At 37.2% G+C, this 25,569-nt stretch overlaps 1 protein-coding gene across 2 annotated transcripts in view; it reads right to left on the reverse strand.

Moving 5' to 3' along the window:
- Positions 1-548: 548 nt before the first annotated feature.
- Positions 549-25,569, reverse strand: part of LOC140672142 (uncharacterized) — a 37,986-nt gene continuing 12,965 nt past the window's right edge. The window contains exons 2-3 of one of the 2 annotated variants that reach the window (XM_072904012.1): positions 21,929-22,101; positions 549-3,977 (exon numbers count right to left, since the gene is read on the reverse strand). In XM_072904012.1, the coding sequence (XP_072760113.1) occupies positions 3,711-3,977; positions 21,929-22,101 (440 nt within the window). In that variant the 3' untranslated portion in view covers positions 549-3,710. Of the gene's footprint in view, positions 3,978-13,653; positions 17,990-21,928; positions 22,102-25,569 lie in introns of those variants that run through there. The other variant, XM_072904013.1, reaches the window with a different exon arrangement.

Raw genomic sequence — 25,569 nt, forward strand, 5'->3', positions numbered from 1 at the left:
TTGCGGCGCGAAGACACCCCCTTTGCGCGCGCCCCGGTAATTACGGCCGGTCAGTGCGATAATGTCGTGTGTGCTTAAGTATTACCACGACGCGAGTCCGTGCCCGACGGCGGGAATTATTCAATTTTTCGTACACACGAGATACGCTGCCTTTCTAAAATAATACGCTGCGTGAGAAATTACGGCGCGCAAAAACAAACAATTTCTGCCGGGTCCGTGTATGAGTTATCGGCTGCGAAATTACTGACTCTTGAGTATGCAATGTCGAATTTACCATCCCTCGATGTCTCTTCTTGAATGTCAGGATTATTTGGAAAACATGATGTAACCGTATGTAACGTTGAGGAAAAAATGCTTCCGTGCGTATAATTTTTCCTTCTGTTCTCTTCTTCTTACATTAGAAAGAGACGTCACATTGTAATACCTTCGGTCTTATAGTGTCTTTCAATTTTTATAACACGCAGGCGGCAATTACTATATGATAAAGAATTTTTGAAGGATTCGCAGGTTTCTGGAAACGGGCGAGAGAAAAGCGAATGATTCTTGTGTAGATGGTATAATTTATTTTGCTATACCGCTAGAGAACACGAACTGAGTCATTTGATAATCGTACAATTCTATGGCTCTGCACGTCAAAATCACAATTTGCTATTTACAAGATTATTTACAAGCGAAAGCCATGCGCCACAATTAAGAGAATTTATCGAGCGGAGCAAATACGTTTCCCATACGTGAAACATACTTTCTTACATACGCTCAACGTTTAAATAAATTTTTTATGAAATAGTCGCAAATTAAATTCTCTGATCTATACGTAAATAAATAAATCTAATATACTTGGCAAAAATGTAACGCGCGTTGCTTGTATATGAATATTATAAAATAAAATATTAAAACATTAAAAAATCTATCGATATATTAATATTATGATTATATTAAAATAATATTAAATTATCGAAAGAGAAAATATATTAATATTAATATTCAACGATTTCGAGATTAAAATTTCTATTTACAAATGCGACAACTCCATTATGGCGCACGGGATTTCGGGTTAAACACACATTAGCAATAATAATTTAAATCGTCAGTACATATCTCGAAACATCGATTGACGAAAGGAATACTGCTCGCTCGTATAGAACACTTAAATACAATTGCAAATACATTTCGTTTACATTGGGATCTTTCGCTAAGGGTACGAAGTTTGGCACTCACTTTAAAGTTTCGTTTTGCTTACGTTTCTGTCCATGCACATACACATCCAGTGCATCTCGTATGCCTTCTTATCAGTTATCTATTTACACTCGCGTTTGTAAAAAAAAAAAGAAAACGAGAAACGGGATGCTTCCATAAAAGTTCCGTGATCTATTCTCCTGTTATATTTTATTTACACCGTCCGACGAATTAGTTTTTATGGCGAATTTTTTATGGCAAGATAAAGGGTGATAAACGAAGCGCGCCGGTGGCGATCGGTGAATTTAAACGAATCGCGAACGATCAATCTTTATTTTAAATAAACTGCAAAAAAATTATTGCGAATGACTCGCAAACAAATTAAAAATTTAGTTAAATTTGGAACAAGATAACTAATTAATAATTAAATTATAGATTTTATTGTTTCATTTTATTTAATAGTAAAAAATAAACTCACAAAATTCTACGAAGTTTGAATAGCCAATCAAAAAATGATTTGCCGAAAGTTAATATATCCATCATTCTCAATTCTTTCATCCACCGCTTTCCGCCGGAAGCGCGTCCATTTAGTTTCGTCTCTCATAGACAATGCCTCCATTAGTCGATTTCCGATGGATGCCTTCGATTTCTCCATCTTTTTTTTCCGGATTCGTTGTAAGGTAGTCTAGCCGGAGAACGCACCCCTGTCGAGCTGGCCCCCCTATCTTGCAAAAATAAAAAAACTAATAGTGCAAAATTATGAGCTATTTATGAGCTTTCATATTCCGTTAATTAAAATTTTTGAGCTCACACAGAGCAGGAATTTAAAAATCGACGTCCATTCAGTCCCTTCCATCATTTAAAAATAATAATATCAAATTGTTCTTTGTGGTAGAATTAGAAGATATTTATTTTAAACTAATATGGTTTTGATTTTTGGGGTCAACCTCTTTACGATAAAACTATCTCATATCTCTCTGTAACAAGAGAACTATACTAAAAATGAAAGAAATTAATTATTTTGTGATTAAATATTGTTTATTTATAAACTTGCAAAATATATATATATATATTGATTATGGAATTGCAACTTGCATGAATACTATTATATTCTTGCTTTATACGACAAAAATTTTTTTAATAAATTATAGTGAAATAATATTACGTTTAAATTAATTTTGAAAAATTTTTGAATTGTATACTTTAATACAAATAACAAAAAATTAATTTAAACAATATAAATTTATATTATTTTGTAACTACAATTGATAACTTTATCATATCAAACAGGAAATAGTATTCTTTTTTAAAAGAAGTTGTGCAGTTAATTAAATAATCAAAATGTATGTATTTTGATATAAATGTATATTTAATCATAAAATAATTTCTTTTATTTTAAGTATAGTTCTCTCTTGTGCTAGAAAAATATAGGGTGGTTTATCATAAAAGGGTTGCAGTTCAATAATTGAAATACAGATATTTTGCGAGCTCATAAATCATAGCAACAAAATAAACAATTTCTTTTACTTATTACTCAGTCCTTTCAAAAAATATTAAATTCCTACCCTGTGTGACGAGATCAAAATTTTTAATTAGCGAAAAATGAAACCTCATAATTAACTCGTAATTGTGCACTATTGATTTTTTATTTTTGCAAGGTGGAGGGGGGCAGGTTAGCTTGAAAGGAGTGAAAAACACCTTATCCTCTCGAGGATATTTACGGTTCGTTCGTGACTGTTCCCTTCGACAAGAATGCGGAATTAAAATACTAAAGAAATATGTCGCGATTTTAGTTGAGAGACGAAAGAAAAGAAGAAGAAGAAGAAAACATTATTGGTTCCTAACGTCACCTATCGATGATAAACATGCAATAATGGGTTTCTATCATCAATCTGCCTTCTTCATATCACGTGTAAAATTACGTTCATTAGCCATTGTAAAAGAATGACATTGTTTTTCAAAAACAAATTCACGTATTTTTTTACATATCGAGATATGTATGTGAATTAAAAAAAAATTGATAATAAGACCATAATACCTGCATATTTAGCTTGTCGATTAATTTGACAAGTTCGGACCAAAATTCGGCTGATGATAAAAAGGCTCTTCAGGATGACGGACCCTTAATCATTCTTATATTTGTCGCCGGTCAACTTCCAGTCAAAGAATGAAGTATCGTCGCTTTTAAACGATCTCTGAGAACTTCCACAACGATTTTCGCTCTGTGAGGGCATACTCGCAAGCCTCGGCCGTGACCCAAGCAAGATCGCGCAACGATCTCAACGGAACCACTCGTGGGAATTCATTCACTAGTGTTAACCTCTTGCCCCGAGAACGTTAACAGAATCGTATCGCAACACCGATAGCCCTGTTCGAAGTGAAGCCCGATTCTCCTCGATACGCAGCCGGAACTCGAGGAAACCTGCTTTAGCAGAGCCAAGTCGGCCTAGCTCCTACCTTAATCGGATTCTGTTCGCGTCCACTCAGGATATTCCATTCGATCCTGGATCCTAATCCAGGCAGAGAACGTCTAGCTACGCTTCGGAACTGCTCGAACACTCTTCGGCTTCCGGGTCGATGTGTTCCTCTTCCTCATCCTCTTCGTGATGATAATCGCTGGTTTCCTGCTGCCATTTGCTGACATGATGAGTGTTTTTGTTGTTGCTGTTATTGTTGGAGTTGCCGTTGCCGCCTCCGCCGCCACCACCACCACCGCCACCCGATTGTTGTTGGGCCTTCGCCTCTTCTTCTTGTTGCATCCGCTTGTGTTTTGTTCTGCGATTTTGAAACCACACTTTTACCTGAAACATCGATTTTTCCTCGCTATAACTTTTCGGAAGTTAATAACATAACAATCGTAGCGATTTAAGTTATGTTTGAATTGATCGTTTCAGAAAAACAAGATAAATCGGTTTTCTTACGTTTTGAGTCAGAGCGAATAATCATCTTGAATGAAAAATTGTGTATAAAAGTACAGATACACATTCGATTGAGATTGCTCAAACTAGAATGCATAGAATCATTCCTAAAACTTATTGTATAAAAAAATAAACATCTAAAAACAAAAAAACAGTTTTTATTTCAAAACAATATTAAATAATAAAATTATATATTTTAAAAATATGTTGATATCGTAAATTATTATTATGTATTGATATCGTAATTATTAAAGGATGAAATTTTATATATATTTTTGAATTTTCAACTCTTGCGACGGCAAGGAACATTTGAGAAAAAAAAATTGGTTGAGAATATCTGATCGATGATTTCTGTAAAGAAAACCGGAAGATGATTTTTCGAAGAACTCGATGAGAGGCAGAAGATACGCGACGTTCGACGAGAGGTAATTCGAGCGTAGTCGTCCCTAGCGAATTCCGACGTATCCGCCAATCGATCTCGGTGGGCCAATTCCCCGCCGACAGGCAGGGGGCGAATCGAACCCTTCGCTCTCTTGCCAGGCTTGCCAAATTAAGTGGCAACTAGTTATAAGTCTGGCTCGGTCAACCCCCGATGTATCATGGAGCCACCCTTAAACGGGAGTATCCGGTTACAATGGTACGTGTCGCTGGCGTGGAAGAAAACAGGGATGAAACTCATGGGGAGGAGACACGGCAAACTCGATCGGGCATTGTTCACGAATTGACTGTTAGACATACGCGTCGTTGTCGTGAGAAAAGGGTTGAATGGGGGACCCATTTTGAAACTATCTACGCGGAAAATCAGCATTATGACGCGAAAGGACACACACGCCCGATAAAAGGAGTAAAGGCTGAAACGGGGATGTTTGTCTAACGTCTCGGGTAGCTGTGCGGTTTTGACAAGACCCGGATTATCTTTCGACACGATCGACTTTCGCAGTGAGCCGAAACGAAATAAATGATTTCACGGTTTTGAACTCATTATAATGAAAATTATAACGCGAGGGGAATAAAAAATATAGATTTATTGCGTTATTAGAAATTTATTTATTTGTTGTTGACACATAATATTTTTGTATAAGTATCTCTAGCATTGAAGGAATAATCATATGTCTTAAAATTTTTAACTAAAACATGTGTAACTTCTTTTACACACAAGTCATTCATTCAATTAAAAATCAAGTTGTAAATTTTCTTCCATCTATCACGATATATTAATTTTAATAAGATTTCATTAAATCAGATTAAAAATTTTAGTAAAAAGTTTTAGAAGAACTTTTTTATAAGATTTTAAGTAAAAAATTTATCTTTTATATACATATTTATCTTTCAAATTAATATATTAATATATTTTTCAAATTTATATATTTATATTTTTTTCATAATTATATATCTCTTTCAAAAAGTGGACCTCAAACTGTTATCATATTCTTTTAATTGTTTTCGGGACACATTAAATCTAAACGATTTAAATAGCAGTCTAAAGCAGAATATTTCGTCTTTAAGCCAGAGTTAAATGTATCAACCCTCGGAACTATCTCAAGGTTGTTATTGTGTTCACTGCAGCCAATCGAAATGCACGAAAGCAGGGACAAACTCGTTGCTGCGTGCCCAGAGGAACCACATTGGGGTCGCGGCACTTAACGGGTGATTAAGAGGGCAAATAGAGAGAACAACCCCTTTCGAGCAGACCGTACTTTCGGGCCTATTCTGTTCCCCTCCGCCCGCGAAAGCCATCCCGTGTCCCCGGATGTCGTCGCCGGGAGCAGCGTCACGTGCTTAATCGAGTTACCCCCGTTTCGTAATCACCTCCCGTCGACCCCCGGGGTTGCCATGGCGATCGCGGGCGGTCCTGAAGCTCGATTGGCGGATCCGCACGCACGCGGAAACCCGGGCATCCCCTACCGCGTGCTGCATCCCCCAGGATGAGCCAGACGCTTCATCCCCATCGAGCAACTCTCTTGCGTCCTCTCTCTCTCTTTCTCTCTCTCTCTCACACACACACACACACACTCTCTCTCTCTCTCTCTCTCTCTCTCGCTTTCTCCCTCTCTTTTTCGCTCCTTCTTTCTCCTCGATACCTGAACTTACACTCAGTTTAACCGCCTCCCTCGTCCCCCTCACGCGACGGTAAACTCCTCTCTCTCTTTCTCCCTCTCTGCGCCCTCCATCGACGCCAGTATTTCACGAACGCGCACGTTGTAAAAATCCTATAAAAGCTTCCAACACGTTCGTTGATTTATTCCCTGATATATTACCCCGCGGAGTTTAATGCACGATGGTAACGCGCGATTGGGAATTCGCCCTCGTCGAAGAGAAAAAGAGGAGGGAGGGGAAAAGGATAAGCAGAGATCGACGAGAAAATGATCCGATGTCGGCGTCAGCTGGATTTTTCGCACCCGGCGCGCACATTTTTTTATCTCTTCTATCGAAAATTACGTGAAACTTAATTCACCGTTAATGGATGGACTCTGTGAATAGAGTCGGATACACATATTTCACAGGACTTTATTCACAATGACAGACATTGGCGTTAAAGTATTTCCTTCAAAAGAGAAAGAGAGAAACTCCTATTTTATTTCTAATCGAATCGCCACGTGAAGGTACATTTCTACTAACAATGAAATGAGACTTCTCATATATTTTATTTTTTAATCGTATTCCCTCCTGCTGATTTTTTTGCGACCATGATCTGTTCACATATTGCAGGATTATATTTTACATATATTCTCTCTGTATTTGGTAGCGCTTTTTTACATATCGCTCTTCGAAAGCGACACGAATTCTCGAACGGACGCACTTTGTATGTACAACCATCATGAGTACGCGCTGTGCGTATAACGTGTTCACCTGTCACTTAGGCACGTTATTCCGGGAACAGCTTCAATTACGCATCTGGATGGTACCGACGAGAATGTACTCGTCTTTTATCCTATATTAACCGGTCAAGTGAACGAAGATCTAGTTAACGTAAATAAATGCAGTTTGTATATATATATATATATATATATATATATATATATATATGTATACGTGTATGTGTATGCTTCATATTCTTGTTTATATCTCGCAAGATCGACAGACATTTTTATGTTTGTCTTGCATTGCAAAGATTCTTGGTGAATATTCCTTTTCTCTCGTTCGAAGATATTTTTGGTCAAAAATGATTTTAATATTCTCGATTAAAATGTATATAGGGATACTAATTATTATTCCTGATAATATAATCGTTGTTTTATTTGAAAGTTTATAATCCAGTATTCATTAAATTTTAAATGTCTGAATCATTTTCTCTTTAAATTTATACGATCTTCGAAAATAAAAAAACATTACCATTCTTATTATAATTTAATTTCTATCTAAAAATTTAGTTGTTTTTTTTCGAAGGAGACTTAACTTCGTCATTATACATAAATTCCCTTTTTACATTCATCGTACGTATAACTTTGGCATTTGAATAAGAGTCAAAGGGATGAAGTATCACGCTAGAATCGTATATAACGTTTAACTGGAAATGAATGATTCGCTCATCTTTTCGCGTTAAAAGTTCCAACTCTACGCGTCCATCGAAAAGAATATTATAATCGGAATAAAATTCTACAAATAGAATCTTCCAATCTTAGCACAGCAAACATCATCAGAACTATAATATACCTATTATTATCTATTGCATGATGCATTGCGAATGCAGGTAACTGAAGATGAATCATCAGAAACGTTTTTATCGACATCGTAATATATTTCGCGTTTTATACGTACTATTTTCGAATAATTAAATTATCCGTGGAAGCTGATACAAATAGTTGTCCATTTGCGCAAATTATGCCCGCAGATAAGGGCTTGCGAGAAATGTCCGTCTCATAAGGAGATTACTTCGGGATCAATCGCGGACTGGTTGCACGCACAACGCATTAAGCGGAAGATAATTAATGCAACGATGACAACGACGTAATGAACGCGCGCGACGAATGTCGTTGGACTCATCAAGGACAAAAAAGTGACATGCGAGCTAATCTGCCTGCCTCCATCTTCGATATAATGTACACGCGCATACACGCGCATATGGATGACGAAAGCTCACGTCGTGTCACGGTATGCATCGGTAATCGCGGATTTAATTAATCCGGATTATTAATTGATATTCTAATTACGCGGCCCAGACCGCGATCGCGCGTCCGGTGATCAAGACGTATCACGTTACGTCGTTGCACAAATGAATCATTGAAAACGTGGCGAGAGAATAGAGAGAACAGAGAGAGAGAGAGAGAGAGAGAGGGGGGGGGGCGGGGGAGAAACGAGCAAAGAGGGAGTGCGGTAAAAGAGAAGCCTAATCTATCGAGGTCTTTATGTGCCCCGTTAAATATAATTACGTTTATTACAGTCGCGCTCACTGATTGGCCGCTTTTACTTCTGCGATAAATTGGATATTCGCTAATGGAAATTAATGCCGCTTTGCTCCTGAGTCCGTATTTTTCAGCTGGATTAGAATTTTACGTCTGACAAAGGTTCTGATTTTTTCCTAAAAAAAATACTTGTAAAAGAGAGAAATTTTAAAATATAAAAAGTCCAAAGTATATAAGAATTCTAAAGTATATCGATTTTACGAAAAAGAATTAATAATTTTTTTAAATTTAAATTAACGTTAATTTTAATCATAATACTTTTTCTTTCTTTTAATGGAGAGTGATATTATAAATATGATAAACCTTTTAAAAAGTTATATGTAAAGATATCTCTATTTCTTTGGAAAAATAATATATGTATTTTAAAAAATATCAAAATATTAGAGATTGAAATACATTGAATCAGAGAAATTAAATAAATCACATTTAAGCTAAATTAAAATAAAAATAAAATTCTTTGATTTGATTAATTAAAATGTTATAAGTAAAGAGCATACGTCCTTTATTCGCTCGGTTCTTCGTTTATTATCCGTCTATTTAATTACCTACCACCGTGCCGTACGCGTATTCGATTTCAATCAGCGCTTTTTTATCCGTCCGAGCGCGCTTTACAAATCCGGTCGCGCCGGCGATTTATAATTGGCGAAGCCGTGCCGTGCCAAACGGCAGCTCGACAACACACAACGTGTGCAGAGTGATTTTTTTCGTCGTGCCTGCTTTTTTTCGCCGACAAAAAAAGGAGAGAGAGAGAGAGAGAGAGGAGCGGGAGAGTGAGACTGAACATCGCCTGTAATATGTACACGAGCGAGCCCCCTCAAATAAAATCTCCAGCTGGATAGTAACCAATCGCCGGGCGCGCGAGAGCTAGTCGCCCCCCCCCCCTAATCCCCCGGGGGCTCGACGGTCACGCTCGAAACATTATTTTTAATCCCCCGTACGGTCGCGACAATCCGCGCCCCTCTGCTATTGCGCGAGACGCGCCGGGCTAAATAAACCCGGCGATATTATTTTTCAATCGTCGCGAGCGTACACATCGTACACGCGAGAGAGGAAGAAAGAGGCAGACGGCGGGCCCGATTTCACGGCTCCGACCTGGAAAAAATACAAAAACGCGCACGCGCGCTGGGCGAAAAGGCCGGTCGCGGACGCGTACGCGGGTGTGGATTACAGGGTGAAGAGAGGCGCGTGTTTTGTTAGGACGAAATTGAGCGTGATCTCGCGCGAGGGGACGCCAATTTCCTCGGATATACGTTTCTGTGTCTCCGCCATATTTGTAGCATGGAGTTTTCCTTTTTTTTCCATCCCTCTTTTTTTAGTCACTCTCTTGATAGACACTCCCTGTTGGGTTTAAGCTTTTCAGGGATAATCATCTACCGTGACGAGTATATAAAAGTAGGAGGTTGAAAAGATTTCAACAATTGTACTTTATTGGGGAAAAGTGACTGTTACGTCAAATTCAGACTACATCCGATGACTGATGTACATGTTATGTTCAAGAGAGTTTCTCTGAGAGAACTCATCTTCCACAAGCTTCGATATTTTATGTATTTGTTAAGTCTAAAAATATATATTGTCAAACATCTGAATCTATTAAAATAAATTTGTCAAAATTCTCACGATGTAACTAATTTTTATAATTAAAAAAAAATTAATTGATTTCCATTTTAATACAGTCGACCGATTTTACATCAGCTCCTTGAGTCGACGGTATGCACATGAAATTGACAACACGTACACGACGTGCCAGAATCGTGACGAGAAAACTAAGAAAGTCTCGATCCGACTTTAAGAGGTGACAAGAGCGAGAAAATCGATACCGTGCACCAGGTACTATCGTTTACACCGATCGTTCGAATCGGTATTATTCGCGTTTGCACGTTCGGAATCCTTTGAGCATCCTTTGAACGTTTCGCCGCGCAGCGATTTAAGTTGCAAATTTCCGCCGACGTTTTTCTCGGGAAGCGAGAAAATAAATAATGCATGCATGTAAAGCGGAGCGTAAAATTTCCATCGCACGATATTTATTTGTATAATCACTGTTTCAATAACACTAAATTAAATTAAAAGCATGCTTCGAATGATTTTATTAACAAGTTGCGATATAAAGAGAAAATGAGATAATCGCTGAGAGAGAGGTAGGAGCGTATTTGATGGAAAAGATAGGAATATTGAGGTCGTTAGAGTTCCACCATCACTTACTACCATTAATTACTTTCCTCATGATTATCATTAATTTATGATACGATGCGTTCAACAAAGTTGTAAAAGAAACTATCGCCGCGCGTCCGCTCGGATAATAAAATACTGTCGGCATATAAAGCGGCCAACAGATTTCTCATCGTTCTTATATTTCCATTAAATTAAACGTCAACTTGCGTCAATGTATTACAGGTTTCACGATCTAAATATCGTTTGAGGCGTTGATATCAGATCGGAACAGGCGAGCAGGCGGACTCAACTCGGGAGATGAGGAAGAGAGAGAGAGAGAGAGAGAGAGAGAGAGAGAGAGAGAGAGAGAGAGAAAGACAGAGAAATTGTCCATAATTCGTGGAAATTCATTGATTAAACATCCAGGCGACCGTGAAATACGACCGCGTGCAATTAGGCGAGCGATAAGTCGCGCCGCGGGGCACCCGCTGTCGCAACATTGCGTCTCTTAGAGGTTAAATTAATGGGACCTTAAATTTTCTCATTTTAATTAGCCATTGTTCGCCTCAATAGGCCCGGCGATGTAACGGGCGTAAAAATGGGATAAGCGCAATATTGTTGGCGGTAATTTTATTCTCATACCGGGCGACGATAAGGCGAGCCCCGGTATAAATGGCCGGGCTCGAGCCCGGCTCCGATTCGATTTAAATAGGCTGTCGATAGTATCGATTAAACGCGGCGCGCCTGATTACGGCTGATAATGTTTGTTTGCGCTATCTCGACAGCGCCGACAGAGCCGAGATCGTGCGGCTCTGTATGACAAGCTGAAGCTTGTGATACAATGTCTCGCGCTTGAAATTATTACCGCGTTCCAGTCATGTCGCGAATGAAGAGTTATGTACGCTTCGTTGCAATCCCGATCGATGACAATTTATAAGCTAAATAACTCGTTATGATCTCATGGACAGAGTCGATTTTATCACAGTCCTCAGCACGGCAAAAGAGATTGATAAATCTTTTTCAAAGAAAATAAATGCAATTTAAACGCGGAAAAAATTCTTTTTGTTTTAATTATTACTTAATTAATAATTTAATTTATATATTTAATTATTTAATTTAATTATTATAATTTGTCTTAGAATGTAAATATAATTTAATATTCTGCAAGTTGTGCGTGTATGTATACGCTAATTCGAGAACCCGAATACCGTTATTTGTAACGTTTTCCATTCTCCACCTTAATACTGATAAATTATTCGCGTCCATTATATTCCTCGAAATTCGCGACGGAATAATGAAAAAAAAATTTTATATATATACATATGTACAACATAGGTATATTCTTGACCAATCATGGGCTTGTCGATCGGCGTATTACACTCGTCCTCCCCGCGGACGGTAATGGAAAAAGTTTTACATATTATGCAGGCCGCGTACGGATTCTCTATGCATAATGAGACGTGTCGTCGTCGGACTAACAATAAAGCATGCGCTGTCATCCGATATATCTGGCAATGATGCGTGCTCGGCCCTTCTTCTTCCTGCATGGGCGTCATACCGCGAAGAAGCTCGCATACACAAACGCCTCAACGTCCAATAACTCCGCGCACAATCAGACGTGAATCTAAATCTTCGTTAAATAAGAGTCTGCTGCAAATTGTTAAATAGCTACATGTAACGTAAAATATCATGACTATATGGTTAACATGATTAATTTTCCACCGTGAATCAAAAATTAAGAGAAATTTGTATGCTACAGTCATTTTATATATACATATATGTATATGTAAAAAAAAAAAAAAAAAAAAAGTAATCTCGCTTTGATATTGCCGCCGTTAATTAAATGGTTTCTTTGAGTTTTGCGGAAACAAGAGTTGTTAAGTGACTGCACGTTTCCCTTGTTCCATAATAAACCGTTTACGATTCCGCGCACACGAGCACGCGAATTTTACGGCGTATACCGCCGTATTCAGCGAGAATGCATTCGCTGGGGTAAGGTAAGATTGATAATAACAATATATTCTTAGATCGCGTCGGGATAAAATCGGCCGAGCCGTAAATTCGTCGTCCGAACACGCGCGATTCTACATACGCGATTCTAAGATTGTGCGCTTAATGATGCGAGATGGGGCCAGACGAGGAAGACGATTAAGTTCTCTTCTTCCATCTTTGTCGAATGTTTAAGTAACCGAGCGGAACAATCGGGTCGCAGGGGACGAGAAGGAAGAATAAGAACGTCGAATCGACCGCGCTTTTCGCGAATTCATACGTATTGCCGTGCACGATCTCTGCGACCGCGCGAAAGAGCCTGTTAACGGGACACATATACAGCAATTGCCCACCAACACGGGAACGCGAATGCAAATTACTCCGGCAATATACAGCGCGGCATGCTAATAACGTCGCGGTGAGTATCACCGAGCGTTTGCGGCGCGGAAATATACGGCGCTATTTATTCCCCCCGACTCGATTCGACAAGCTGGGATTGTGCGAAGATATCTGTCCTACACTTTGTCCACCCACACTTTATACCGATATTCGTACCGATTGCGCACCGAAAACCGCTTATTGTTACTATGAAAAACATTTCTTTGAATTTAATTAATTTTGTTCAAGTTAAAGAAATTTAATCATTCAAATAGTCTAGCCAAATGTTTCAACTAACAAATATAATTGTTTGACTTTTAAAAAATATATATATATTCACTTGAAGTAAAATATTTTTTGAATGAATTTCACTTTTTCTTTCACTCAAACCATTTAAACAAGCAATTAATAAATTGACTGAAACAAACAACACTCTTATGTAAATTAGATGTATTATATTTATATTTATATACTATTTCAAATAATAATTATTTTTCCGTTCAACAATATCATTTAATACAACAAAACAATCAAATTATTATTCAATAAAATAATGTTATTTAATATATAATAATAAAACAAATATAAGTCAAATAACACATATACTAAATATAATAGAAAAATGTTTTTCTTTGTGTACTGCAGAAAAATAATCGTGTAATTCAAACTTAATCATTCTTATAACATTTGCTATTGAACGACAGTTTGTGTCGATTGATAGAAACTCCCTTAATTCTGATATCTGTTTCAAAGACATATCAGGATATATATCATATATGCTAAAATATATTTAAAATATATTCAAGCTCCCTATAGACATTTTCGTCGAGCAAACACCATTTCAAAATTCGTTAAAAAGCAGCCGTATTTTTACACGGTAGAGGTAAATGTGAACCATTCTCGTCGTGGATCTCCAGGACGTGGAAAAAAAGAACGCATTCGCGTACGGCAGTTAACTCGTTATTGGCTCGTTCACAAAACGATTCGTCAGAAGCCGCTCATGGCAATCGACCATTGTCCATCGATGGCTTTTCGACAAGACGCGAAAAAGCAGCGTTCCCGTTCTTCGGACACGCTGATAAGAAGCAATTAAAGGCATGATTTACAGACCTGACTCGCTGGCCGCGACACGATTATTTTGTAAACAACGGAGGACCGTGCCACGACAAAGTCTGATTTATCGTTGACCTTCTTTCCGCGCCATATGTCCAACGCGTCGTTAATTATCGCCATTAATAATACCCTCCCACCGAATAAGTAACGATGGTATAACGATTCTCTCTCCAGGAGGATACTTACGTGCTCCCGCAGAAAAATTACGACGGGTGTTCCGTGCGTGCGAGCGTGAGCGAAGTTTATTTATCGGCCACTCAAGACGCGTCCAATGGATTCCCCGTCCAAACAATGCCGTCAAAAATAATGAAGTGTATATGCAATATCCCTGCGATGGATGTTGCGGCGAAGAGCGAAGTAAACTTTCGTATAAATTACTCGAGAAAATATCAAGACAATGTAATGCAATATTATAAGAAAACAATATTGCAGCGCAACGATAACATACGCAGCTAATTTTACTTTCATCTATGTCGATTATGTCACGAATTAACTCCTCGATTTGTGTAATTAATCATCGTACGTCCTGCGTTTCTGACGACAATTAATTTGGATTATTGATGTCATTCAATTACGATTGACAATAGGGCGCCGTTGAATATCGTAAATTTCGAGGTGGGGAGAGTACCGATGTAATTAATAATAATAGCTAGTTAGATCGACGGGAGGGCGATGAGTTGATTGGCGTCAATTTTCCGCGATAGCGCAATCGTCCATGCAAGTACAGTTCTTATACTGTGGCCGATTTACTTTAATGCAACTGGTCATTAAGTGCGAGAATACGTATGAAAGAAAACGAATCGAGTATTCCTCGATTGCAAATTATAATTGCAAGAATAAAACAATTATTGTTTGTGTACCATTTAAATCTATAGCTTTATGATGTATATGTCTTTTGACATTCTGAGGATAATTTATGAGAATTGCAAGGCTTGAAATCGAATAAAAAGATAATAACTTTTCGAAAGAATAAAAAAGCTAAGAGAAAGTACATTAAAAGATGAAAATTATCAAAGCGATTAAGAATGTCTGTTCAAATACTGTTAATAAACATTTTTCCACTGGCAAAAGCATGTTTGACGAAGACAATCGTCCAAAAAATCATCGAGTTAATGGCGAGATTAATGATCCGGATGAGTCTTAAATAGGGACCGTGCTTCTTTTCGCCGTTCGCATACCGATGGAGCAATCGCGATAATTAATCACCGTTTCATCGGGGGAATGATAAATCCGCGAAGTCGATAGGCTGCCCGCGTGATTAACGCCAGCGTCGCCATAATAACGGCGTCTCCATAATCGACAATAAATTAATAACGAGTCTCATCGACGGATACTGCGAAGCACGATGCTTTCTCTAATAAATTCTCGCGAACGATAATTAACGTCACGCACAGACATTATTACAAATGCGGAGAAAGCCGACGTCGCGAAAATTGCATATATTACATTGCAATAATTTGTTAATAATAAGCAAAAAAATTGTCTTTCTCTATATATAATCGCATTACTTATATATAAAATCTTATCATCTTTTTTTCGACAATCTTATAATGCTATCTCGAGATAACACTTGTCAATTTTCAATCTGTGTTGTATCTCTTTGTATTGTACGATATACCATATATTGTGAGATTGTCAAAAAAATGATGATAAGAATATTAAAAAAAGAAAGAGGCAAAAAAAACTGTTTTGAAACAACTACCCATTTGTCTGCTCATGCACCCGACTTTGCTATCTTTCTTTTTTTCTTCAATTATTCAACGCAATTATATATGTTGTTTAATTGCAGCGCGCAAAGTTTCAACCGTTTAGCCGTAAAACCGCACTTCCATCTAGTCATGTTGCGCGAACACAGTTCAGCAAATCCGATCGCAAATTTAATCACTATTTATTTCGGTAGCTCAGTCGCTTGAACGCCTTAAACAGAGAGAGAGAGAGAGAGAGAGAGAGGGAGAGAGAGAGAGAGAGAGGGAGATATATTGAATTTAATTTAAAAAAAGATAGCAATTTTCGTTAGAAACAAGAATCGATTTACATTAATATAGTATAAGATATTAATTTTATTGAATCGTGCACACCCACACATATTATATAATATTAAACAATTGATATGTCAAAGAATTTTGGTATTTTTTCTCGATATTTAATTCAGTTCCCTTATGAATCGGTCCGTTCGTCTCATTTCGTGCGGTCCCCTAGGCGGCTGCCCAGTTATGCAAATCGAGATGATACACCATTACTGGTATCCCTCCGGCGCGTCCTTCTCCGCGGAAGCCAATCAGCGTCGCGAGAGGCGCGTAATTAGCAGTTACATTATATCCTTCGGCTTTCGTGCGTATGTGCACAAGACACTGGCAACGAGTGCGCACGACTCACACTCGCACACACAGTTGTTCTCGCGCTTGTTAGGATTCATAAGGCGAACGTCGTGTTACACGCGACCCGGTGGCCCTCATTAGAGCTCTAATTGCACGTGATTATACCGGCAATTACCCGGGAATACATTACGACTCGCCAAATCGCGATCACGTGGGCGTCGCGTCATGTCGCAGCTTCGCTCTCGTGCTCGAAAGTATATATCGCTAATCCCGCTCCTCATCATTAATAACAAGTTCTTAACTTGGATGAAACCTAGCATCTTCTATTGAAAAGCACTTTGAAATGATATCCTAAGTCTCTACGATTTAGAAAACTAACGAGTTGCAAAACTTGTCTAGTAAATTACATATATGTATGTGTATATACAGGGTGTCTCATAACTAACGAGCCAACGTTCGTGAACGGATAGAATACAGTGAACTGAATAAAAAAGTATTAGGTTATTTTGCGATTTTTCCAATAATTATTAAAATATTAATTAAAAACGCTTAGCGAACAATACTATACATATGTACAAGACGTCCGGTAATAATCGCTCCACCTCTCTAGGGCTGATAGAGCAGGTCAAACTGAACATAAAAGTCCTGTATCATTTTCCGATTTTCGCAATAATTATTAAAATATTAATTAAAAACGCTCAGTGTATGAGCGCGCGCCGCATATAGCGCTCAGCATACCCTGAGCGTTTTTAATTAATAGTTCAATAATTATTGTGCTAATCGCAAAATGATACAGGACTTTTATGTTCAATTTGACCTGCTCTATCTGCCCTAGAGAGTTGGGGCGATTATTACCGAACATCTTGTAGATATGTAATAATATTGTTCGCTAAGCGTTTTTAATTAATATTTTAATAATTATTGGGAAAATCGCAAAATAAACTAATACTTTTTTGTTCAGTTCACTGTACTCTATCCGTTCACGAGCGTTGGCTCGTTAGTTATGAGACACCCTGTATTTACATCGACATGTGCGTTCTCGCTGGATGCTACATTATATATAATAATTTTCCCTTGAATCTTTAATTTAATTAACTTGAAAATTTACCTATTCTTATTAATTTTAATTATTATTAACAACATTAGCTTCTCTTAAAAATTTCTCGTCTTACAAATTTTTGATTTTTATTTTTATCTTAAGTAAAAGATTCTAAAATCGGTTTACATCCATTACATATTCTTTCAAATATCAATCACTACATAATACGAAGGCAGCTTGATAGCCATGCGTGAAAATATTGGCCGATAATTCGCAGGATTCGAGTCACGCAAAGGGTGTTCCAATTGATTGTAAAATTTCACGTGGATTCCGTTTTATTAACGACTTTGCGCGAGATGCTCTTTGACGTCTTGGAGTAATCCACGAAAACATGACGTGACGGGATGGCAAAAATATCGTTGTCGAACTGGAGGCATTTATCTGGAAGCTTCCAAATTCTCCCGACACTCGTGTGTTAATATAGTACAAGTGCACACGGTTGCTTTGCTACAAAGAAAAAAAAAGAAGTTGTAACCATTTATTCTTGCGTGACCATGCTTTCTTATGGTAAACGATATTTAACGACAAAGTCGTTAGAATTATTTATTCATAATCACTCATATGTTTTTTTCCTGTTGTTTAATGATAAAAAATTCATGTATGAGTTTATACAGTATTACGAGAATCGTATGTAATTATCACGATTTCCCGCTTTCTCGATAAATATATATATATATATATATATATATATATATATATATATGTATGTATGTGTGAGTGTGTGTGTAAAAATGAATGTTTATGGAATTGTCAAAGATAGGCGTGATCATGAGCTGATCTTACTTTTGAAAGTGAGAAAAAAGACACCGGTTAAATATATTTTTCAAACAGTTTGGTTTATCTGTTTTACGATGTAAAAAACGATTTGCATTATCAACGGCTACGTAGTTTTTTTACGACATGATAATAGCTACGTCATTTATCTATACCTTCTCTACTTGTTGTACTTGCTATTCTTCTTCGCATATGTTTAAATCTGGATTGAGTTTAACTACGGAAAGGCTCTTGAATATTTTACACATATCTCTAGCGCTTTTTTGATTAGAAAAAAAAATTTAAATATTCTTGTGATACAGTAGTCTATGATTAAAAGCAACAAAAAAAAAGATTTGCGAAATGCAAAATTTTAATATAGTATATATATATATAAGGAAGAATAACTTTCACAGAATTCTACCGTCTACCTGTTACACCATTGAACTTTACGGCGCTGACAAAGCATAAAAAAACAAACGTTGCCTGACTGAATGGCAATTTTTTTTTAGGAAATAGTCACGAATACAACAAAGAGAAGGTCGACGCAAAAGAATAAAGAGGAACGCACCAGGAACCTGGTTTAGAGACCATCTCGATATAATAATAATGGTCCAAGATGGCATCTACTCTCGGTGGTCCTCATTTTTCCTTTTGCTTAATTTCCCATACCGTCAACCATACCCCGTCGTCTTGCCCTTATTTGGTATGTCCATTACGCCTATAGAATACGTAACACACGCAGCTTGATATACGCACGTGGTACAGCGCATCTGGAGCGCGATTTTATGTTTGTTCTCCGTCTATATGCGTGTATGAGTGCAAACGAAACGGTATCAAACACCACCGAAAGACACGACCCTCGGTCACGGATTAGCATATCAATCCCCTCGTTATACGGCCTCGACGGTCTCTTTCTCTCTGTCTCTTTCTCTCGCTTTTCCGCTCGATCCGCGCCATTAAGGTTCGCGCGAGTATAATAGTGTATAGCCATTGTTACATTCGATCGCGAGTTCTATATGTGATATCCCGACTATAGGTAGTTACAGATTTTAAATCGGTTCTATTTGACACGCGAAGGCTGGCTAATTAGAAATTTTAAAGCTGTTCTATTTGTCATGCGAGCTCTAAAACGTGCTCTCTTTAATGTTTAAATTTTCATTGCAAATTGTAGACGACTGTTGTTTAATATCTCTAAAGCGACTCTATAATATAGAGTGATGAGAAATTAATATAATAATTTTTAATTAATTAATAATAATATTAATAATAAGAAAGAAGAATAGAAAAAGAGAGAAAGAAAAATTATTAAATTGCAAAAATAATTGCGGTTTATCGATTCATTTATCGCATTTATCCTACATTGTTCTAGCCTATCACGCAAGTTTCGCATCGCTGTTTGCATCCATGTCTGATATGGCTGTAGTTTTTCTTTATATTGGCCTTCGTTAATATTCAGGAAAAAATTAAAGCCATGCCAGACAACATGCGAACAGCGATGCGAAATCTGATAGACTAGAGCAATGCAGGATAAATACAAAGAACATTTGACAAAATGTAAAAAAGGCTTTTTAAAAATGTTTAAAAATAAACAAGATAAAGTAAGATACTCAAATGACATTCTATATATATCTTATTTTTTATCTAACAAGAAATAAATATTTAAGGTTATTTAAAATAAATATTTAAGTTATTTTGAAAATTGTCAGAGATATTTTCGTGACTCACTTTACATAAACAAAAATAAACAGTGAAAACCATTATATTCACGTTTATCCAAAATAAGTAAAGTTCAAAACCACAAAAACGCAATGATTTTTACAACAATCTACAAAACAAAAATAATAAAAAAATAAGAATAAAATAAATTAAGTCATAGTATGTGCTACATATGTATACATTCAATCACATGATAATTTAAAGATATTTCATAGAGGAAACTGTTTGTGTGTGTAAATATGTGATATCAGAAAATATATGTTATTTTAAAAAGTTTTAGAATTTTTTAAAATACTCTGTTTACTTTCCTTCTTTTCTCAAGCTTTTTCCTCACTATTTCATTTAATTATAAGAGAAAGAGAGAAAACAAGAAAAACAAATTGATTTTATTTGTCCAAAATTTTCAAGTTTTTTTTATCTGAGTTAATAGTTTTAAAATTTCATAAGCATCTGTAGCAATATTTTTATAATTTTTTCCTGTGAACCTTTTTTCTATCGAATGGCAATCGAGCTTTACATTTGTTCTTCTTTTCATATCCTTATTCGGAACCGTTTAGATAGGCTCGGTGACTCACCACGATAATTAATGAACATAGTAATACCAAGTATCTTTAAAAATGTGAGTTTTCTTAAATCCGTATTTCTATGCGATTCTTTCTTAAGTTCTTCGTTTATAACCACTGTATTATTATTGTTACTAATGCTAATACTGGTTCTTGACTTGATGATAATAAATGTCGATGATACCGCTAATAAATATTACCGACAGATTACATTAATCTATCATGTTTGGTATATCATATTATAATCTACCGCTACATTAATAATGCTGGAATACGATATTAGCTGAATATACATTAACGGATAGTAGTTTTTTGAGCAAATCTTTTGTACAAGCTCATTAATACAGTTATTAATCTTCTCGCTTTTTTTTCGTAAAAATAATCCGATATAGAGCTACATTCAATAATATTAATTATTAATGCAAATTTACAACTGTTTGTCATTATCACTGTAACCAATTATTCACAAAGAAACAAAGAAGCGATAAAATTCTCGGTTAATTAATGTCGGCATAAAATCTATCTGTAATGATTCATAATTGGTTCCATAGTTGAGTGCAAAAAGAAGTTATTACGAGATATCATTTTTTATGATGTCGGCTTTGCGTGCTCCGTCGGTGAAGTGTTAGACGCATTACATTATCATGATGATATAATTGCTTTTTTTATGAATCAAGAATGTATCGCGCGTGGTTTCAGCGCGCGGCAAACGAAGTGTAAATGGAACGATTATGTGAAACGAACGGAGAAAACAATGACTCGTCGCGTCTACATCTCGTATGCGAATACATCTTCAAGCGAGACCACGATACGCGTTTCTCTCTCTCTCTCTGCTGATTTTTATAAGAAATATCAATCTTTCTTACACGTCTCGAGAATGCTAATGTCGCGTCACTGACATTGCTTTATTAATTCTGCGTAGCATTTACACAGCGTATACCACTCTCTCCGTAATAGAAAACACATGTGCGCCAGAGATAATCTAATTATCATTCTTAATCAAACTGATTGATTAAATCAACTGAAAATTGATTATTAATTAATTTTCAATCTTATTAAATATTTGATTTACAACAAGATAGTCGATGTTACTTGATAATCCTCATATCGGATGTCAAATAATAATAATAATAATAATAAGAAGAAGAAGAATTATTATTATTATTATTATTATTATTATTATTATTATTATTATTATTATTATTGGCTTGTTAGAATTACGCAAAAGCAATTTCCGATTAAGTTTCGAGTTTGATTAAAAATTATATTAAATGGTTTTGGGTTAATTTATTTTCATCATGTGAGATTATTTGTGAGATGCATTCGCGATATAAACCTTTTTTACATTTACCTGCGTTTCCGTCAACGACAACGCCTGCGCCAACTGCTTCCTCTCCGCGCCGACGACGTAGTGATTTTTCTCAAAGGCGTGTTCCAGCTTCAGCAGTTGGCTCGGACTGAAGGCTGTCCTTATTCTCTTCGGTTTTCTGAAGGGTTGAAGCAGAAAGCCGGGTATGTCAGGACCTGAGACACAAGCAAAATATTAAAATAAAAATGAACTCTCAAATTAAATTATAACTCTAAAGTAAAATTAGCTCTTAAATTAAATTCAAAAGTACATATTTAAATTTAATTTAAGAGAGTTAATTTCAAATTTTAACAGAACTTAATAATATATCATTATGATATCACTTTTATTAAAACTTAAAGACCGAGGTGAAAGCGCGCGGGTGAAGGAAAAATAAGAGGCAAAATTACCACGAAGTTGAAGAGGATATTATTAAGAAAGAGGAAAAATGTTGAATCTAAATAATGAATCATATGATATGAATCGACGAAGGTAAGAACGCGTAATTCAAACGCCGACAAATTAAAATAGTAATTAAATTACGTGAGGAGCTAACCCGCATAACCCCCGTTTCCTCGCGATCAGACAATCGGTTGGCATAAGTTAATGGGGGAAGGGGAAAGAAAAATAGAGGCCGTACGATTTATTAACGATTAATTAATTGTTAAACGCCGCGACGTCGTCCGGTTAGTATCTGTATATTGTGGTCTCGCCTTAAAAATAAGTAACCGACACGCAGTGCGTGCCGGCGAGGACAGAAAAGAAACACCTATTCTCAAGGCGGAGAGAGAAGGAGCCAGGAACTCGGGGCCAGGTAATTGAGTATTCTACCACGAAAAAGCCATGTCGATCGACCGATAGCCACGTCTGCCGGAAGTCACCCGAGATGCTTTAGCGGAAAGCACGGGACGATAAATCGCCACCGTCGACCCGCACGGTTTCCCTTCGACGCGTGACTATACCTCTCCGACCGTGTTTCATGCAGTGCGTTAATCCGATTTCTAGCACTCGACAATGAAATTGTTGAGGAAAAATAACGAGAACGGTATCGCGGTCGAAATCGCCAGAAAGAAAGTCGTCCGAGTCCGAATTTAAAGAGCGTTTGAAATAATTTGATATAGGCCTGCTGAGATATAGAATAAAAATATCTTACACGCAAATAAGATATAAGTGTGAAATGTATACTTTAAAGTAAATGTAACAAAATATCAAACTTTCCTCCTTTTCCGCCTGACGGCCACCGGCATTAATTAGCATCTGCACGTATCTTCCGTGTATTATTATTCATTGCGGTTTCTAAATTATAGCGTCAGCGTGCAAAGTGATCTAAATAAGTCACGCTCAGTAGGTTATACTGCTAGTAACCGGTATAACGTACACACGACCAGTCGCAACGGTGAATCGTATCATTTGCATTGCGAAAAATTTATCCACCAAGATCCACGCGGCTGAAACTGACAAGTTAATAACTGGATAGTCGAGGACTGCTATATCCTCTAACCATCTGTACGTTTCCCATATTTCTACCGGCTGCAAATTCGCAATTGCAGCGCGCGCGTTAAAGCTGTCAAAGTGATCTAAAAATAGATGAGACGCATCGACGTAGTAGTATCGCGATTGGCCGACGAATCATTTCGTTTAACGCTGCCGATACTCGGTCAATGTACCTGTGGGTATCCGTGACTTTAGATAATGGACCGGTATTCTTGATATTTGAATAGAGACCATTCGATCCATACTGACAGCGCAAATCTCATTTGCATCGCGAAACAATCCGCTGTATAATTTTCATAGTCGAGGTTATAGGCGTATCATTTCAGATGACCTTCTATCGCAATGGTATATAAAAGTCACATTTGCCTCATTTTAAGAAACAAAAGACTCTACAATGTATGCGTAATGAGTACTTTTATTCATATAATTTAGAATAATTTAATTTATTGTATTTTTTAATTTATATTAAAAAGAAAGCTCTATAGATTAAATTGTTTAAAAGATTTTAATTAAGCAGTATGTCTCTGAAATGTATTTATAGCTCTTGATAGCACTATTTTGCTCAACGCTTCGTTTCTCCCGTTGTCACTCTTTAAAATCATGTTTTCGCAGAAGAACCGCAAAGCGAGTGTCTTAATGAGCACGTCGCGTATACATAGGTATGTGCTGCTTACATAGAATGAACTTCCACGTGCGAGCGCATTCTTGTAAATCGCGCGGCGAAGCTTGATCCTTGACGGGATCAAAGTGCCTCGCGTGCGAATCGACGCATTAATCAGCATTATCTAGAGGTGGCGAAAATGCAGCCGCTTCCATGATCCGCGCACATAATCCATCGGATTTGGAGAAATGTAGCGCAAAAATGCTTCATTTTATGATTTGAATAATTATTTATACAATAAATTTGTCAACCATTTAAAGGTAAATTGATATATCAATACATAATTCCGTCGTAACGTAACAATTTATCGGTAAAAGCATCCTGCCATAATTTACTTCTTTCTGTTATTTCCAACAACAAAGGGAGTGAGAGTCTAGATAAATGTAAATTGTATCGAATTACACAAACTGGCGAGTCTCTACAGGTACACGCTCGACGCTAATTACAGCAACGGAATAAAGGATCATTAGCGGCGCGCCCGTGCGTGAAGCGATCGCTATTTATGTGGGTAATGAATAGTAATGCGATGACTCTTACTACGACTTGTGCTCGGTCGCAATTTTGAATGCGCGACGTATGTTGCGTACAGCAACCATCATCCGCAGCTATGAAGTAACAATCACGTTTCACCAATAATTAATCAGTTAGCTAGTCGGCTAGAATAATATTTAACGACATGAGAAAAGGGCGAGACAATAGACGCGCGTAACAAATAATTATCCACTTTTTTTCTGCTGTTATATTTTATCTCACGACACGTGTGTATATATTTAACAACTCTAATTTTAATTTTATATTTTTTAATTTGTTTTTAATTTTGTGTGTGTGTGTGTGAGAGAGAGAGAGAGAGAGAGAGAGAGAGAGAGAGAGAGAAAGGAGAAAAAATAAAAATTAGGAACGCGGGAAAGAATCTATATCGTCCGATCTTCGGGAACGTGGGCGATCGACGATCCCTATCGATCCCGCGGCGAGAGATCGCGGAATAGATACTTCATCGTGAAGAGCTCGTGGTCGTTAGCGATTCCCTAAGAGCTTCCTAGACATCGCCTAGAGCGGCACGTTTAACTCGTCTTTTACCGAGCACAGTAGAAACAGAGGAGGAAGAAGAAGAAGAGGAGAAGAAGACGAAGAAGAAACCACGACGACGAAGCGAACGACATAGCGCGCAGAACGAAGAGAACGAGACGCAGAAGAGGAACGAAGAGACGAGTCGGACGGCCTGTAATTACGGGAAGCTTGTGCTGCGGCTTTCGCAGCTGAGACGCCCAGAGCGACTCGAAATTACTCAAAAATAAGACCAAATGGTAAACGTATCAAATTATATCCCCCCCTCTCCCCGCAGCCAACTTCCCTCGGGCCCCCTCTCTTTTCTCTTCCCCTCTCTCTCTCTCTCTCTCTCTTTTACTGATACTTCAATCTCCATGCATGTTGACCATCTTTCTCTCTCGATCTCCCTATCCCTAATACTGCATTTTGCCGGTAAAAGCCG

The sequence above is a fragment of the Anoplolepis gracilipes genome, chromosome 12, assembly GCF_047496725.1.
Source record: "Anoplolepis gracilipes chromosome 12, ASM4749672v1, whole genome shotgun sequence".
In the NCBI taxonomy this organism is placed as follows: Eukaryota; Metazoa; Arthropoda; class Insecta; order Hymenoptera; family Formicidae; genus Anoplolepis; species Anoplolepis gracilipes.